Raw genomic sequence first — 17819 nt, 5'->3', positions numbered from 1 at the left:
CTTTGCTAATTTTGTTACAGGTTGATTCTGTAGGCCTACACACATCTTGCCAGGGCTTTGTAGTTTAGTTTAGTTTAGTTTAGTTTATTAGTTTATTTAACAGGGGCCATGCACAACACAACCATTGGGCCAGATTTATCTTTATAGCTAATTTACATCTGTGGTCCCTGGGAAGGAAAATATAGAAAACGATACAAACAATACAAACAATTAAAAACAATACAATTACCAAATTTACAAACAGTACATCACATATAAAACAACATCATACAGAAAAATACATTGCATACTCTCCACGTTGGAAAGCAGTTGGTTCCGTACAAAGTTTCAGATCAGTGATCACATTATTGGTTCATTGTTTAAGTGTTGTTTTAAAAATACTGAAGCTTGTGCATTCTCTGATATGGGCGGGAATTGAGTTCCACTCATCTGCTGCTCTGACTGTAAATGCTGATTGTCTAAAAGGAGATTTCCTAAATTTAGCGGAGCAGTCACCTCTTGCTAATGCCCTGGTCTCCCAAGCATCGTTCCTGCAGAATGACACACATTGTTTAAGTGGTGGCAACAAAAGATGATGAATTAATTTATACATGAGACACATATTTGCAAAACAAAGTCTGTCAAAGGTCAATAAATTATAGCAGCTAGAGGTAGTTGATGCCTAATATGTCATTCATATGTCCTTCAAAATTCATTAGGTTAGCTCTGACACGTCTGGAGACCTTTTTTATATGTTTCTTAAAATTTAAGTTAGAATCAAATACAATGCCCAGATACTTGAAATACTCAACAATATTTATTACCTCTCCTTTAACTATAATGTCAGGTTGATGTGTGTTATTTCTCTTGATAGAAATTTGCTGATCATGTATTTGTATTTGTAACTGAATCTGATGTAAGTTATAAATATTTCCATTTTACCCCAGGGACCACACAGAAGCTGATGAAACATCCTGTCAAGGTGTATGGGTTAGTTGCACAGAAAGAAAGAGGAAGAAAGTTAGTCTAATGAGAAGTAAGAAGTAAGAGTGGCACAGCATGCAGGGAAGTGTCATACCGAACTGAACAAAACACAAGTTATTTGAGGATAAACCAGCTAAACTGTCATATTTTGGAGTTTGGAATTAGTTTGAAGAAACAAGAGGCTGAAAAACCTTCATATCAGGTAAACAGAGATAGAAATGTCTGAGCATATTTACGACAATGACTCTGGTGAAAGTGAGCAAATGGGAGAAATAGTGTTAAATGCAGCTGGAGAGAATGATGAGGCAGAGGAGAGGATAGTGATTATCTATGACAGCGCAGACAACCTCGGGGGTCACAACTCCAGTTTAAATACAGGAAGAGCTGTAAATCAGAGCACACCGGACCAGCAGCCAGGTGAGACAATCATACACACAAATACTGTATAATAAACTTCTCCATGGCAAAAGCAGTCTTTTAAATATTAAATATCATTTCACTCAGGCTGGACTTCCTTCAGGGCTGTGGCTATGTGCCTGGGTCTGCTCTGTATTCTCCTCCTGGCTGCCATTATAGGTGTTGGACTCCACTGTAAGAAAAATTAAATTTATTTTCTCTGTGCAAGTGATATTTCTGCACTGCTAAACATCCATCCAGCAACAGTTTTTAGCTTGCCAGTTAAATGAACACTGGTGGTAGATCAGAAGAGTCTCACTGTGTGAATTTACTGTCTGTTGCAGGCAGATTCACACAGCAGACACACAACACAATCTGGGCTGAAAGGAGAAAGAAGACTTTAGTTGAGCTCAGTGAGTACAAACTTTGATCTGCATGTGTCTGATTGAGCTTGTTTCTTTGTGTGTAATAAAAGGACATTTTGGACAATTAACATTTGCCATTTCTACTTCTTGAATTGTCTGTTTGCAGGTCATTTCTGTAGGGATGGGTGTAAGTCATTCAACAACAGTTTTTACTACATTTCCTCTAAAACAAAGAACTGGGAGGAGAGCAGACAGGACTGCAAAGACAGAGGAGCAGATCTAGTCATCATAAACAGCAAAGAAGAACAGGTAAAAGAAAAGATTTTGCTGCCCAAACATTGCTGTTTGACTGTTTAGTTGGATTAAAACTGTCATGACAGCACATTTCCGCACTAACACACTTGTATGACTCTGAGTGTTGATGTTGATTTTCCTTAAAATAATTCAACAGGCATTTATCAGTTCATACTATTACCACTGGATTGGTTTGAATGACAGAGAAGAGGAGGGAACATGGAAATGGGTGGATGGTTCAGTTTTGAACAGCACAGGGTAAGACGTTTTCCTGTCAGTGCCTTATGACAGTCAGTTAAAAACCAGCTGGACTAACTTTGTCTTCAGTATAAAAATGTATTTCTGACCTTAGAAACATTAATGTGACAAAAACAAAAAATTAATTCAAGGTCCACTTACAACCTTTTCCAGACCACATCTAGTGGTCTACCTCAGTGGATGGAATTTGTTTAAAGAAATAGTTTAATATTTGGGGAAATACATTTACTCGCTTTCTGGCCAAGAGTTAGATAAGAAGATCGATATCACTCGTCTGTATACGGGACAAATATAACTCCCCATAAAACCACAACATGTTGTTTTACCAGTTTTTCTGCAAACTACACAAATTAGACATTGTGTTTATTAGTGAGCTTTTATAGGTGCTGTAGGTTGATCATTACTCTTGGACTGAGCCATGCTAGCTGTTTCCCCTGTTTCTAATCTTAAAGACTATGCGGTTGAAAGGTCAGTAAAATGTGAGTAACTGTGTATCTTGTTTTGCAGTAATATCAGGATGTCACTTGTTTAAACAGGTTTTGGAGAAGTGAACCCAGTGGACAAGTGAAGCACTGTGTAAGCACTTCGAATCGAGAGCTGAGCAACTGGAATGCTTTTTACTGTACATCCTCACGAAACTGGATCTGTGAAAAACTTGACTTTTAACATGATTTGTGAAACTAAATAAAAATGTACTGTGATAAGAACAATACTGCGTAAACAGTTTGCTTTCTTTTCTTGTTTGTGAAACACTTTTTTGCAAAAACTGCAGCACAAGAATTTCAGTTGCAAAGATCAGAACATGAAGTGACTTCAAATGTATCACCAGGGACTCACGGTGTTTACTCCAGAATGAACGTGCATGCACCTTTCCTACCAAAACATCTCACCTGTAAAATGTGGAGAACATATCCCAAAATGTACTTTTAATTTTGTTCATTTTTGAATCAGTTGCTGTTTCTTTAAATCTTCTTTGGAACATGGTTGCTATATGTAAACTTCTATTTAATACTCCTTCTTAAGCATTATTAAGACTTCTGACAAAGTAATCTGTATATTTTGTCAGTTCAAAAACTGCACCTGAGCTTACTGCCACAGCAGATCCACACAGACACTCCTCTGCACAGATAATATACTAAATACTGCTGCACACTATATAAAATATAGGAAACCATCAAATGAAACCTGAAATGTAGGTTCAATGTTCTTAAAGCAGGGTTATCCTGTCAAACTGATTTAAACTGATTTACTAACTTTACTGTATTGTAATGTAATGTTACTGTAGTCTCAGTATGCTGTGCCATAAACTGTATGTGTGCATGATTTATGACTAAATTAAAATTATATTTCAGAAATCCATTTCTTATTTTTATGTTTGAAAAGGCGTCATTACTGCCAGAAATGTAATAATTCTCTCATTGTAAATTGTGCGGACGATGTTCTACCCACACATGGACTTTTGAATTTGAAGTATGACATGATTTTATCAAATTGAAATGAAATGGAAAAGCCAGTTTGCTTTTTTTGTGTATAACAGTAGGGTTTTTGCAGACTTGCTTTCTGAAATGTGTCATCCATCAAACCCAATTGGAAAACATTAACATGCATGTATGTGAGGAATTTGTTGGGTTTATGTGAGCTCTGGATTATCTTGCAGGTCTCCAGGTGGGTTGAACAGTGAAACTGGTAAACTGTACAAAGAGTTTTAAACTTTAGATTAGGGTTTTCTTAGGAGGCCATGCAACTTAATTATGTCCCTTTTCCCAACAAATATGTGCCATCTGTAAAGCATGTTTTTTACATATTATTTTAGTTTTTTACACATTATTTTAGTATTTATTCAACACTTGGTCTCACACACTTTCTTACACACAACAATATATTTAAAGAATTTGTTTTTACAAATTATAAAGTTTTACAATTATACAGCCAGTCCATGCACATTTTTATTTCTCTTTCACCAGAGTCAAACATGACTTAACAATATTTGAACTGTCCCAACCACCCTTGAGCACAATAGGAGTTGATGAAGCCTGACAGGCAGACAGCAAGCAAGCCTTCATTCCTTACAGGCAGCAGCACAACTGGTATGTACGTCTGTAGATAAGAGGAGAGAAAACAACATGTATAATCTGATGCATTGCAGTTCAACAGCAGTGCAATAAATATTAACTTTGTCAGTCTTATAATGTTGATTTTTTCTTTTTTTTTGCTGAGACTGTGTGTGTGTGTGTGTGTGTGTGTGTGTGTGTGTGTGTGTGTGTCTGATCAAGAAAGAAAAAGTCTCTTATGTCAAGAGTCTTCTGAACTTATTTAAATTTCAACACCACTCTTACTCTTTACAGAGTTAATACAAATACAGTGTGTGTATTGAGCTCTGTCATACTGTATTCAGTAATGTCTGTTCTTTTATAGGTAATCTTCTGATTTTAAAACTCTACTGGTCATAACTATACGTCACCTTTATACTTCATTCACCCGGCTGAGCTGCTCAGGCAGGAGCAGAAACATTTGGCAGCATGTGTAAATGTCAGGGGAGGAGGGCAAAGTGTCACCGCTGGCTGACGTTGCTGTCAGGACTGGTAGAGAGTTTGCTGGTCACAGGGATTGCCTTTGGCTGGGTTTCTCTGGTGTTCGTGCTGAAAGCCGATGGATATTTTGCTGGATACTGTGACAACGTCACCAGAGAAGAAGATTATGCTGTTTATACAGGTATATTGCATGTGGAGAAATATGTACAGACATACACTTTTCAAAAATGCAAGAATTCTTACTGCTTCCTGGAGGTGAAATTAAGGCTAATATTTGTTTGATCAATGTTTGTGACAGAGCATGACTGCAGATACAGTTGTGCCCATAAGTTTACATACCCTGGTAGAATTTGTGAAATTACTGATCATGCTGTAAACTTTTGTTTTATTTGATGATAGTGGCCAGGTGAAGCCATTTATTTTCACATAATTGTATTGTTCATCTTGAAACAGCCACATCCAACTTTCAGCTGAAGTTGCATGTGGGTTTTTCTTTGCAACCTGAACAATTTTCTGGCAATTGTGGCTGAAATCTTTGTTGATCTACCTGACTGTGGCTTGGTATCAACAGAACCCTTCATTTTCCACTTCTTATACTCTCCATTACTTATATCCTTTTACTGGTTTATAAAGTTTAACTGCCTTTTCTTGTGTGTCAACTTGTGTGTATATTATCAGGTCAAACATTCAAGGGTATGTAAACTTTTGATCAGGGCCATTTTGGTGATTACAGTTATAATTATGATGTAAAAAGGGCAAATACAATTATGTGAAAATAAATGGCTTCACCTGACCACTATCACTAGATAAAACAAAAGTTTTCAGCATGATCAGTCATTTTTTCCAAAATATGGCCGATATTTCACAAATTCTACCAGGGTATGTAAACTTATGAGCACAACTGTATAATGAAAAAACCACATGTCGAATTTTGTATTAACCCTGGTTTGTATAAACTTACACATGCTAAAATTAGTTCAGCCTAAAGGGCAAACAGCACAATAAACCTGCACTGCTGCTTCTTCTGTTCACACATTTCCGTCAAGTTACACAGAACATTTGTTTAATATTCCCACTCTGGAATCCAACCAACCTGTTATTATAAGATATATCAAAGGATATATCTTCATACATTTTAAGGGTTTTAATTTTCATAAAAATTTCAGAACACTATGCTACACTGATACACACCAAGTGTAATGTTTCTTTCTTTCCTCCAGATTGTAGTGGTCAGGATGAGCACCTTTCTCAGGTCATGTCTGTCGCCTCCATTGCCAACACATTACTACGCTTCCCCATCGGATATGTCTTTGACCGCTGTGGAACCACAGCAACAAGGCTAATAGCTATGTGAGCACCAAATATTTGCCAAGTTTGGTTTGTGAAGGTTCATGACTTTGCAAGCTGGTGAGGGAAAGTAAATAATTAATCTTCCTGTTAAGGTCACTTTAGTTTAAGAATGCAAATTAAGGTGCAGATGCATAATTTACTCTCTGGCTGTAGCAAACTTGGTAGACTCATTGTGACAGGGTTGCTACCAATCTAGGTGGCTAGATTTGAGAGGAGAGAGGGAGAGAGAGAGCAAACTCAAATATGTAAACCAGATATACTGGTATGTCCGAGGCTTCTTTATCACTGTGACACCTTGAAATGTCTCTTGACCTAGTAAGACCATTTCAAATATGTAAACCAGATATACTGGTATGTCCGAGGCTTCTTTATCACTGTGACACCTTGAAATGTCTCCTGACCTTGTAAGACCATTTCCAATCTCATCATCGTGTCCTATTTAACTTCTTGCAGATCTCTGTACACCACTGGTACACTGTTCATCACGCTGTCAAACGCAGGTATGTTGTTTTGTATGTTGGGATTTTTGGAGCAGATATATCAGAAGTATGTTGTTATATCTGCCTCTCCTTTGGTCTCTCTGCTCTGGTTGTCACACACAGAGACATCAGTCTTGCTGTACCCTGCTTTGTCATGTCTTATTACTGCTGGATCAACCCTCCACACCACCAATGTTCAGGTTTGTGGTGACCCAGCTTAAAAACTCATGTGGTGTGTGAGAAAGTGTATGAGGAGGTTAACAAAAGGAATATGACATGAGAGACCTTGTCTGTTAAGGTTGGGAACCTGTTTGACTCTTATCGTTCCACCATCATCACCATCTACAACGGGGCCTTTGACTCATCTGCTGCTGTCTTTTTAATCATAAAGGTAACACATTTGTAGTGCTATCTAACATTTTAACAAGACCCAAGTGATTCAATCTACAGCACAAATTAAATGTACACCTCTTCTCCTTTTGTTTTTCTTTATGTGAGCAGTTGCTGCATGAAAGAGGAGTGTCTCTGCACTCATCTTTCCTCTTCCTCACCTTGTGTAGCATATTCCTGATACTCCGCACCTTCTTCCTGATGCCCACAGGACATATCCCCTACCTGCTGCCAGAAATATACACTTACGGGTCAGAACAAACCACACTATCCTAATTGTCCACTACTGATGATGCCAGTGAGACTCTGGCCATTTTGTGCATGATTGTTGAAACATGTCTAAATCACCAGCTTTGCTCTGACAGGGTAAGCTGCCCTGGCCAGAGGAAAGGGAGAGGAGAAGGAGAGGAGAAGAGAGTCAAGGAGGAAGAAGAAATAAAGGGAAATAAAAAGGATGAGAGAGAGAAAGATGAGAACATACAGCATCAGCCCAAGCAAGAAGAAGGTATGATGTTTTTTCTTGAATGTGTGTCAGAAAACACGCAGTTGTGTTCTAGCTAGTTTAGTCCAGTGGTTCCCAACCTAGGGGTCAGGCCCCTCCAAAGGGTCACCAAATAAATCTGATAAGATGATTAATGGGAGAGGAAAGAAGAAAAAACAAAGTTCTGATGCACAAATCTGTTTTTAGTTTTCGGAATGTTTCTCTAATCTTTGATTTTTGGTGAAATATTGGATCATTTGATAAGTTGTTGAAATGAAACCATGTGAGAAGTTTAGAGGGAAAAATCACTATTTGGTGGAGCTGTTAACAACTCATAGACATCTGAAATGTGACTCCCACCACTGCTCAGGATTAAAGAGCAAGAGCTTCATTATAGACTGCTTTGTACAGACCACAAAGGGAGAAATCCATCAAAGAAGAAGCATTTTTGCATTTTTCCTCTGACACTTTGTGGATTTGTCATCCATAGTGTGTGAAGTGCAACGCTATCTTTGTCTGCTTTCTTATATTTTCAACAACCAAACACATTACTACTTATATTACAAAGAACAACCTTCTCTGTGTTTTCTAAAGTAATTCTGGGAAATGTAGGAACTCACTACCTCAAGTGGAAGTAGACAAGAAAGAGAGAGGGAAAGATACACAGTTTTCCATCTTTCCTTCCATCCAGCAGCTAGTTTCCGGAGCTGTGTGCTGTCCTGGCTCTTCCTGTGGCACGTGGTGTGGGTGGTCACCATCCTCTTCAGTCACTTCATGTTCTTAGCTTCTCTCAACCCCACACTCACCCGGCTGGCCAAGGACAACCAAACCTTGGGTGAGGTATAAAATGATTTTCTGGGTGTTGCTTGCTGCTTGTCAAGCTCAGAAGCAGGATACCAAGGTCAAATGGTGGACTTTCATCAGTGGCTGCAGTGTGACTGTTGAATGCACCAATCAGCGATAGTTTTCTATGCATATTAACATACCATTGGAAAACTTTAAACTCATACATTGGGACACTTAAAAAGTAGCAAAGTCAACAGTTTAACCACTGTTCAAAATCAGTGCTGGAGGTAAACTGCAGGTTACCATGGCAACAGCACTGTTGTTTTGCTACCAGTTATCTCTCACTGAAATTAATCTAACCATGGGTTAGCCTGAGAACAAACAAACTTTAAAAATGAACACAGCCTCCATTCTCCATTTTTTTCTTTGGAAAGTAGTAAGTGGTTCTTTCTTAAATAGCACTTTTCGCATTTTCCTATATAGCAATGGTATAATTGCAATAATGCCACTGTATATCAGCACTCATAATCATGTGCTATTATTGCTCACAGAAGTAATTTGGTATATCTTTTTAAATAATATTCAGAACTCAGAACTAAAGTTGGCTATTGCAAATTGAACCTGATCACCACAGGACACCACAAGTCTGTAACTGTGATCATTGACTCCAATAAGAACTGTGATTTAAAGGGTCAAACTGTTGATTTGTAGGTTTTAGCCTGTTTCATGCAAATCGCATATATGACACTTTACATACTAGTGGCTATAATCCGCCCTGCACCACGCTTATTTTCATTATGAAGTTGTTTTGAAAACTGCTGATGGTGAATTCAGTTGTTGGTGCTTGTAGAGAAATCTGACATCTGGGAGTCTGCAAATATTTTCATGGGATAAATGTCTAACTAATATCTAATATCCTTTTCAGTCCTAATTGTTGACTTCTATGCTTGATTTTCCAAATACATATCATGTGTGATACTTTTGGCAGATGTCAGAGTGCAAAATCCAAATCTATTCTCTTAAAATAAGTCTATGCAAGTTAGTTTCCATATTAAACTGCCATTAAACTGATCAGCTAAAACATGTACTTTCATGATACTTTAGGCACTTTCCCTCACTTTTTCAACCACAATCTTTGGCTTTTAGTCTTTTGCCATTTTTACTCTTAATCACAGTGTTTCCCCCTCCAAGCTAAACTTTTCCCTTTCTGTCTACCATCCTTTAGTGAGTCACTACACCAATGCATTTGCCTTCATGCAGCTGTGTGGAATGCTATTTGCTCCCGTAAACGGCCTCATCATGGACAGACACAAGCACAGGCCTCTAGTTCCTGGTAAGTATGTGAAATTTAGCCACAATTCTGCCTGTTATGGAGTTTAATCAAACAGCTCTCTATTTGACTCAATGGTCAGACCAGACTTTATGTGACCTAATTAAAGCAAAAAGTTGAAAATAAACTTTTGAATGCTGTGCTTTCCTGGAATAAACACTCCAGATGATCCTTAAGTGGGTTTCCTAAAAATATATGTAATAAAATAAAATAAAAATGCAGTACCAGTCAAAAGTTCGGACACTCCTTCCCATTCTCTTGAATGAGAAAGTGTCCAAACTTTTGACTAGAACTGTATGTAGTTCAAGTGTGATTTATGGCGACTTCAGTTTTTAACTTTCTGTCTACTTCTCAGGGGAAACCAAGAGGGAGGCAGACCTGCACTCGTCCTTTCTCGCCCTCTTCCTGACCTCTCTGCAGTGTTTCCTCTTCTGTGTGTGTTTCACCTGTCCTGTTCTCCCTCTGCAGTACCTCACCTTCATCCTGCAGGTTGTCAACAGCGCCTTCTTTTACGGAGGCCATCAAGCCTTCATCAGTATTGCGTATGCTCAACTCTCCTTAATTGCACCACACATTACAGTAAATCCATCCCAGATCTAAAAACAGTAACATGTTTCTTTTGTTTTCATTGACTTATGACTTTCTGCTTCTCTTTCCTTCCTCATCATCCACTTTCTCTCTACCACCCACCTCCATCTCCTGCTGTATATCCTCTCATCTTTCTCCACCGCTCTCCTTTGCTATTTTCTCACTTTACGTCTCCTCCAGCTTCCCAATGTCTCATTTTGGGAAGATGTCAGGGATGGCAATGTCATTATCAGCTCTGGCACTGCTTCTCCAGTTTCCAGTCTTACACCTCATCCAGCACCAACTGAATGGTGATCCTCTCTATGTGAGTTTCTGTGATACTTTGTAATGAGCCTCACTTAAAACTGAAGAGTAAACTGTCATGTTTCAGAAACACTCCTGCATCCCCAATGTTCTTGATTTCCTGTTGTTATAATAACCCACATTTTTTGCCCTTTACCCTCTTTCTCTCATACTTCTTTTCTCTCATTCTCTCAGGTAAATGTGGGTGTCACATTGGTGTCACTGCTCACCTTTATTCACCCAATCCATGTCAGCCTCCACTGCAGAAAGCTGTCCAAACAGAGAAGGACTACACAGAAAGTCAATGAACAAGGGTTGGCAAGATGCTTAATGTAAAGAATTGTAAACATAAAAGGAAAAATGACTGCTCATGTGGACTTAACCCATTTAGAAACTCATAAACTGAAAAGTTTTTGATATTTAACATATATTCAATGTTTAATGTCATCTGAGAGTGATGGAGTCGCACTTATCATTGCACAAATGGTTCTTTTACATCTTATAAAATAAGTTTGAAAAAGTATTTAAAGTATTTGGTCCGGAGGTCAGTATTGAAAATTAAGTTGGTCAATTTAAAGTTAATATGCTAAAATGTGTGAAAACACAGACACCTTAAAGCACAATTATCATAAAAGTTTTTGACCATAATGGTCAGCTACTGTATATTCATATGAAAGGTTTGATTTACAAGTGAGAATAAGCGGACTGTGTGTTTCTCAGTTTATCATACAGGCCTAATAGGCTTGTTTTACTCATGTTTACAAAAACTGCTAATGGAACATAACTTAAGTATCCATAGTGTTAGTCCATGTATTAAAATACCAATCAATCAATCAATGGCGCTGTGATCTTTTTTGTTTATTTACATTTTAATAACAGATTTGTGCCTTTAAATGACACTGAGATCAGATTATCATCCATGTGCATAATTGTCAAGTATGAACATGCACTTTCATTGGCCTGGACCAAAAATATTAGGCTACACTCTTGGGGACATAATAGAACCATTGAAATCCCCTAATTAAAAGTGAATGTAACAGACAACCATAAAGCAAGCCAGTGTGTTTTACATGATATCATGACTGATAAATGATTGTTTCCTGCACGGTACACCTGGATCTGATGATCTGTGGGAGATGTTTTTCATCAGACACACCGGCCTCTTTGCACAGCTGAACTCTGTCATTGTTGTATATTTAATCAGGACAACTGTGGCAGTCACAGACAGAACGACTGTGTTTCAGTCTCATTGTCCTCCATCATGGAGAAACTGGTTGTCTCCACTGTGATGGAGATCAACCAACTAGTGTGTGATTATTCGTGATCCTTTCTCTGTAAAGCACTTTGGTTAGCACCTGTTGTTTTTAAATGTGCTCTATAAATAAATATGACTTGACTTAACCTGTGCATGATTCACCAGTATGGCTTCCTTAGTTCCACTTCCTTGGAGCTGAGGCATCGTTAATGTTATCAGTTCCACCTGTGCTGTTCCTGTTATGACAAGTCAAATGTCTGCTGTGAAAAAGGTCTAATAGCTAAGAATTTTGGGTACCAAGCACAGAAGGTGAATCGACCTCTTACACTTCATGACAAATGTGAAAAGGTACGTGTTCTGTTTATCTGGGAGTTATACTAAATGTAGTGTTGTTATCTACTATAATTAAAACTTTGACCTATTAAAATTACTAGATTATTTTCTTTTTCTTTGCAGGTCTAGGAAGAATCACTGTCTACTGTGTTGGGCCAAAAACACACATTTTGTTTTCATAAATTTATTGTTATTCCCCATAATTACAAAATATTATCGAATTATTCGGAGACAGTTCCTCGTAATTATTAATTATAACATACTGCTCATAGACTGTATATAAAGATGGATGTAGCAAAGCATGATGTCACCGATTGGTTTGTATTGGAGCCAGTTTGAAGCATGGATGTATAAAGAGAACAAGATACAGTGTTGGAGGCGGGGCCTTGTTCATTCCTATGAAAGTTGCTCAGTGGTGCATGAACATGGATGTATTATAAGAGCTGGATAGGGCTCCGCCACTCAGTCTTGCAGCTAATTTTTCCCAGTGGTCACTTGCGGTATTGCAACAAAAAATCACCCTGCAGCCCAAAAACCATTTCCCCCATAGACCATTGTAAAAGTGACATCAGTAACACTGTTGACAGGATACCTTGAACTGCAAAGAAGGTCAATTATGACTCTTTCTATCATAATTTTTTGATCCATGGAGATTTTATATTTGTAAAACAAGCTGAGAAGGCGATTTAAAAATCTGTGACGTCATCACAAAGTCTATGGGCCGAGCAGGAACGTGTGGGCGGGGCCAGTGGGGGAAACACCAGTGTGCATATTCAGTGGGTCGCACAACAGGGAAGCATACCAGGAAGCCAGAAACTTTTTTTGGCGCATGCGCCAGCCGAGCAATTCTAATTGGATTGAATGGGCACCATTTTTGGTCCGGTATCCAGCTCTTATAATACATCCATGTGCATGAAGCCAAAAAAGCCACTTCCTGAAAACATACTCTATGGGCCCAATTTGCCCATGGAGCATGCTCATTAGAGACTTCTGCCGGCTGAGAAAGCTAACTTGCAGTTTAGCCATCCGGCTATCTTGAATGGGGATAAAACAATTCGATCATATGGATCTTCTAGACTTTCGAAATGTGATCAGACCAAATGGATCAAATTCTGATCATGAAACGAGTCATTTTGCAGGGGTTGTGACGCTAAAAAATGTATCTGCTGATTTACAGATTCACAATGTAAGTCTATTGGAAAAAGTCTTTTTGGTCCCAATAGCAAATAGTGATGCTGTAATTATACGGTTTGGCTGCTATGTCAAATTGGCTTCAAAGTCCGGCACTGTTCCTGTATCCAGTTCTCTTTATACGTCCCTGGTTTGAAGCTCAGAGTTGCTGCTTACGGTCAGCGCCATCTTTTCTGTTTGAAGCCAGGACCTTACAAATAAGGAGTCTGGAAACATGCCCCGCTACCTCGGACTGAAACTAATGCTAATTTACCAGAGACACTGAGTGGTGCAGACTTGTGCTAACATTAGCTAACTAACAGGGCTGGTATCGTTATCAAGTAACATTAAACTTGTGAAATATTGCGACAATAGTCTGACTCAGTGCAAGTCCCGGAGCCGGTGAGAGCAACAGACGAGCCAATTGTCAATCACAGCTGTCAATCAGTCTTTATATCTTATTATTGTAGCAATAATTTCCTAAATGACCACCAGCACACTTATTAGATGGCCTGAATTTAGCAAGTGAGACCATAATGACTCATTGAAAACATTTATTGACTCAGTATTTCATGAGAGAAGTTGATGCTTTTTGGATGGGGCTCTATTGTAGCAAGGGATTTTTTGGAGCCAGCACCCAGCAGCTGTCAATGGTACTGCACTTTAAGGGACTTCCACATTGCCTCGTAATTAGATCAGTTTGTTGGGCTTCAATAGACTTTTTTCACAGCAGACATGTTGACTTGTGTAGAGATGGAAAATCACAGGTGGAATATTAACAACTTCTCAGTTCCATTCAAGTGTCCAAGGAAGCCACACCGGTGAATGAATTTGGAAAAACTAAATAGGATTCAGCCATCATTAGTGTTATTATTTTCACGTGTCCTTTTCCTGCTTTGACATGTAAAAATGTCTGCTGTGAAAAAGGTCTTTGGTATGGACTGTTAATCTGCTGCTGGCAATAGGCTGTTAATCTAAGGACTGAACATGAGATGGTAGTAAATCCAGGAGGTTTGCACTTGATTGGTTGTATTTTGACATGAGGCAGTGTAATTTTTAAAAAATGTCATAAACAAGTATTTGTTTTAGAATATAGATTTTTATTCTTTGCTGAGTGCATGTTTTGTGCCCAATTCTAGGAAACAACACAACAAGACCACAGCTGCAGTCAGATCAATTAGAGAGAAACACAGGATGGAGGAATGAAGATGAAACTGCGGAGGAACAGGGGGATGTGAGGCTTCATTCAGCGTATTCAGACTTTCATATCAAAGTCAATTTAGTCTTTAGAAGATTAAACCATAGTCAAGTCGAGTGGAGATACAACAGAGACATGTCCTAAAAAGATCAGATATCATGCGGACAAAGTATATGGCTGATTATCACTTTTTCAGTGGTAATTCTGGCCTGTGAGCGAAGCTAATCAGCAACTTTCACAGCTGAAAATGACTTGTGACACCAGGTGTTAAGGCTTCAAGAATTCATTAGTGTGCTGAAGAGGGCTTAAGGCTGAAAACGTTGTAGTAATTACTGCACATAAGTGCAGATTATTTCTTCTACTTTTGTGACAAATGTTTTGTTTAGTGCACTCATCTGAAAATATCTGACACAAGGAGGTGATAGAGCATGGTGTAGTTCATTTTATCCATGAGATAGACTGTATATTGAAATTCCAGTAGATGTAGATAATGCTAAACCACTGAAGTAATTATGGAGTGGGTGATGAATATTAATCAATATTCGTATAAACACTCCACAGATATAGTTATATTATGGTCATTGTGTGCTTTATGAGTCACAGGGAACCTTAAACCTTTGAACCAGTTACCATCAAACATGAAGCAGCTGCTGAAGAACAACAGGAGCTGAAAAAAAAACAACACTTCCTTGTCAGTTATGATCATTATGACTGTGGTGACCTTTGCTTCTGCTTTTGTTTCTAGCAGCTCTTCCTGTACACTCGATCAACTGTATCCAGCATCAGGTTGCAGCTGAACAGAGCTCACAGTTCTGCAGTGATCCTGCAGAGGACAGCAAAGATCTACACACAAACTACAAGCAGTCTGTGGAAACTCGGTGCTAGTTAAGTATTTCACCAAGTGGAGGCCACCTCATTGATGTTGGCTGCCATGTTAAAAAAGAGGCAGATAGTCCAGGCCTCCAGACTCCAGGTGAGGACGTAGATCAGGGTTTTGAGCTCCAACAAGGGATTCTGTATCAGCAACTGTGGAGGGCCTCCTGTGGACAGCAGTCTGCCTGACACCCCAGCACTCACATGCTACAGCAGCTCTCTCCTTTCAGATAAACATCACATATTAAGAACATCAGACATCCCTGATTTATTCTTACAGGAACAGTACTCTGCAGACAGCGACACATCTGGTCACCTTGGAAACCAGCTCAGAAGTGTAAGCGGCAGCTGCAACACTGCGGCTTTGTTTCTGGCCAATCGAGCCACCAGGCGATTCAGGTACATGTGCGACTACTGTGGGGAGGATTTCCCTTTCCTGACCCAATGAAACACCACCAACTCTCACACACAGGGGACAGAACTCAGGTCCATGGACAGTGTGGGAAGAGATTCATCAGACTCAGTCGCCTGAGGCACTGGGTATGATAAATGAGCTGCTGCATTCAGGTGTCGGACCTTTTATCTGCCACGTCTATAATCTATATTTTATAAGATTGACTCCAAATTTATGTTTTTTAAATACTATGATCTATGGGACACCCATATGGTACGAGTCTTACCCCACTTCCAGCAGTGTCATTTTTAACAAAAACATCTAGGCAGACAACGTTAGTGAGAAGGTAAGGAAATAAGAGAATCTAGCAGCTAGATAATGTTGTCAGGAGTTGACCAAAACAGAGGTGAAAGGAGAGTAAAAATTGGACTTACATTCATTTGAAAGAGACAGATCAGAAACATGACTCCAAATGAATGCTGATGTCACTGCATGTCTGCTGGATGTGTAAATAGGAAAGTGCTTGCCAATGCCAATATTAATAATAACAACTTTGTAATGTAACAACATGTCAAGGTTGTGCCTCTGTCAGATGTTTTGGAATTCTTCTGATAATTGGTGTCCAAAAAATCCATTAATGCTGCTTTAAAGGAATAGTGTTAGAGAGATACAGTTTATTCACTTCAGTGTTCTCTCATGTCTGTAAGCTAAAAGCTACTGCCAGCAGCTATTTCGCTTATTTTTGGACAGAACCAGGCTAGCTGTCTCATTGTGTCCAGTCTAAACAGACTGTTACAACCTGCATGGCAATGGTCACATTCACTGATCTGATGCAGCAAGGTTTTGGTAGCCTTGCTAGCTTGTCATCTTGCACCAAAGAGGATGAGAAACAGCAAAGTAGCACATTAAACAATTCCCCTCAAAAAATTAGTAGAACTTTCTATGGCAAAGAGAAAAACACACAGTAAAGCTGTTAATCTACTTGCTGTGTTTTCTTATTCTTTCACCTCTACAAGGTTTTGACAAGTTGAATGAAACAAAAATTTAGAAATATGAAAACTATGATTATGAGAGAAACTTGCTTGTAGCAAGCTAACTTCCCTCCAAAACATTAGACATAGACATTATTTTCATTATGGATAAACAAATGTCTAACGATCCCTTAAAAGTGTTGTCAACATCTTAATTTTTCCTCAAATTTGCAGGTCTGTCGCCCAGCTGAAGACTTCCAGCTCTGTTCAGAATATCTAGAGAAATAGCAGACAACGAGGACAATACAGCTCAATAATTGTTTTCAGTAATCAGTTCCTACTGAAATGTGTCCATTATACCATTTTTTTTCCCCCAAATAAAGGCTCGTAAAGCAACGTTGTGGGCCTGTGAGATTATCGTGGTCAGACAGCACAATGCTAACAGATTATATTGCTATAGTGATGATAGTGCTGGGTCAGCTACCTTATCAGTTGTGACTCTTCCCTTGCAGGTTGTAACGGTCCATCAAGATATTGTTAATTAAAGCTGCATTAATTGATATTCGGCCACTGGAGGGTAGAAGAACTTCAAGACAAGCTGTGAACCTTACAATGAAAATGGTGACATTGAAACAGTAAAACTAGCAAAGTGTTTTTAGCTAAAAAGGCTGACACACTGTACAGCTGCTAAATTTGCTGATAATTCTTGATTATGAGTGACTCATTTCACAGTACAAATACTGTAGTATCCATGTTAACAACATCATATTGTATGTGCCTATGTGTGAAAGAGAGAACAACCTATTGCCAGCAGCAAATGTGTGCTTTTAAACTGGGTTTGATTTTAAATTACAGTAGATGTACCATCATTCATTACTGAAAACAAGAATGTGAAATAAATATTTAGTAAAGTTATGTTGTCCAATAGATTTGACTTTCTCTAGTGTACCAGAAAATATCCATTAAATACATTTACAGCAAATGGAGCACCTGCAATGCACTGTCCCTATTTTCTTCTTCAGTGTCTTTTTCCACTGTTGCTTTTTTTTTTACAGTATCACATGCAGTTATTAAGTTAGTTCAAAGTTTGAATGGTTTAGCCTCATGATGACCTCTAGAGGACAGTGGAGAG

The 17819-nt window shown here is 38.6% G+C and overlaps 2 protein-coding genes across 2 annotated transcripts; both read left to right on the top strand.

Annotated features, from left to right (window-relative positions):
• The first annotated feature begins 323 nt into the window (after positions 1-323).
• LOC121885369 (natural killer cells antigen CD94-like) lies at positions 324-2937 on the top strand. Its single transcript, XM_042394761.1, has 6 exons — positions 324-1380; positions 1468-1554; positions 1704-1772; positions 1891-2033; positions 2176-2276; positions 2784-2937. Exons 1-6 carry the CDS (start codon positions 1182-1184, stop codon positions 2806-2808), a joined length of 624 nt encoding a protein of 207 aa, XP_042250695.1. The 5' UTR covers positions 324-1181; the 3' UTR covers positions 2809-2937.
• A 2530-nt stretch (positions 2938-5467) lies between these two features.
• On the top strand, positions 5468-17602 carry LOC121905948 (solute carrier family 43 member 3-like). Its single transcript, XM_042424562.1, has 14 exons — positions 5468-5500; positions 6028-6157; positions 6611-6657; positions 6760-6836; positions 6935-7027; positions 7138-7277; positions 7392-7531; positions 8199-8342; positions 9519-9626; positions 9979-10165; positions 10392-10515; positions 10689-12096; positions 14391-14485; positions 15195-17602. Exons 2-12 carry the CDS (start codon positions 6063-6065, stop codon positions 10827-10829), a joined length of 1296 nt encoding a protein of 431 aa, XP_042280496.1. The 5' UTR covers positions 5468-5500; positions 6028-6062; the 3' UTR covers positions 10830-12096; positions 14391-14485; positions 15195-17602.
• The last annotated feature ends 217 nt before the right edge of the window (positions 17603-17819 follow it).

Source organism: Thunnus maccoyii, chromosome 2 (assembly GCF_910596095.1).
Source record: "Thunnus maccoyii chromosome 2, fThuMac1.1, whole genome shotgun sequence".
Classification (NCBI taxonomy): Eukaryota; Metazoa; Chordata; class Actinopteri; order Scombriformes; family Scombridae; genus Thunnus; species Thunnus maccoyii.
Note: the sequence above shows the minus strand (reverse complement) of the source record. Positions and strands in the feature narration are given on the sequence as shown.

What these genes read in the sequence shown, in the direction of transcription:
- LOC121885369 (XM_042394761.1), top strand. Translation starts at nt 1,182, where the DNA reads ATGTCTGAGCATATTTACGACAATGACTCTGGTGAAAGTGAGCAAATG. An exon ending in TATAGGTGTTGGACTCCACT is followed by an intron (nt 1,555 to 1,703) that starts GTAAGAAAAATT and finishes TGTCTGTTGCAG; the next exon opens with GCAGATTCACACAGCAGACA. An exon ending in TAAACAGCAAAGAAGAACAG is followed by an intron (nt 2,034 to 2,175) that starts GTAAAAGAAAAG and finishes ATAATTCAACAG; the next exon opens with GCATTTATCAGTTCATACTA.
- LOC121905948 (XM_042424562.1), top strand. Translation starts at nt 6,063, where the DNA reads ATGTCTGTCGCCTCCATTGCCAACACATTACTACGCTTCCCCATCGGA. An exon ending in CATCACGCTGTCAAACGCAG is followed by an intron (nt 6,658 to 6,759) that starts GTATGTTGTTTT and finishes TGTCACACACAG; the next exon opens with AGACATCAGTCTTGCTGTAC. An exon ending in CAAGCCTTCATCAGTATTGC is followed by an intron (nt 10,166 to 10,391) that starts GTATGCTCAACT and finishes CGTCTCCTCCAG; the next exon opens with CTTCCCAATGTCTCATTTTG.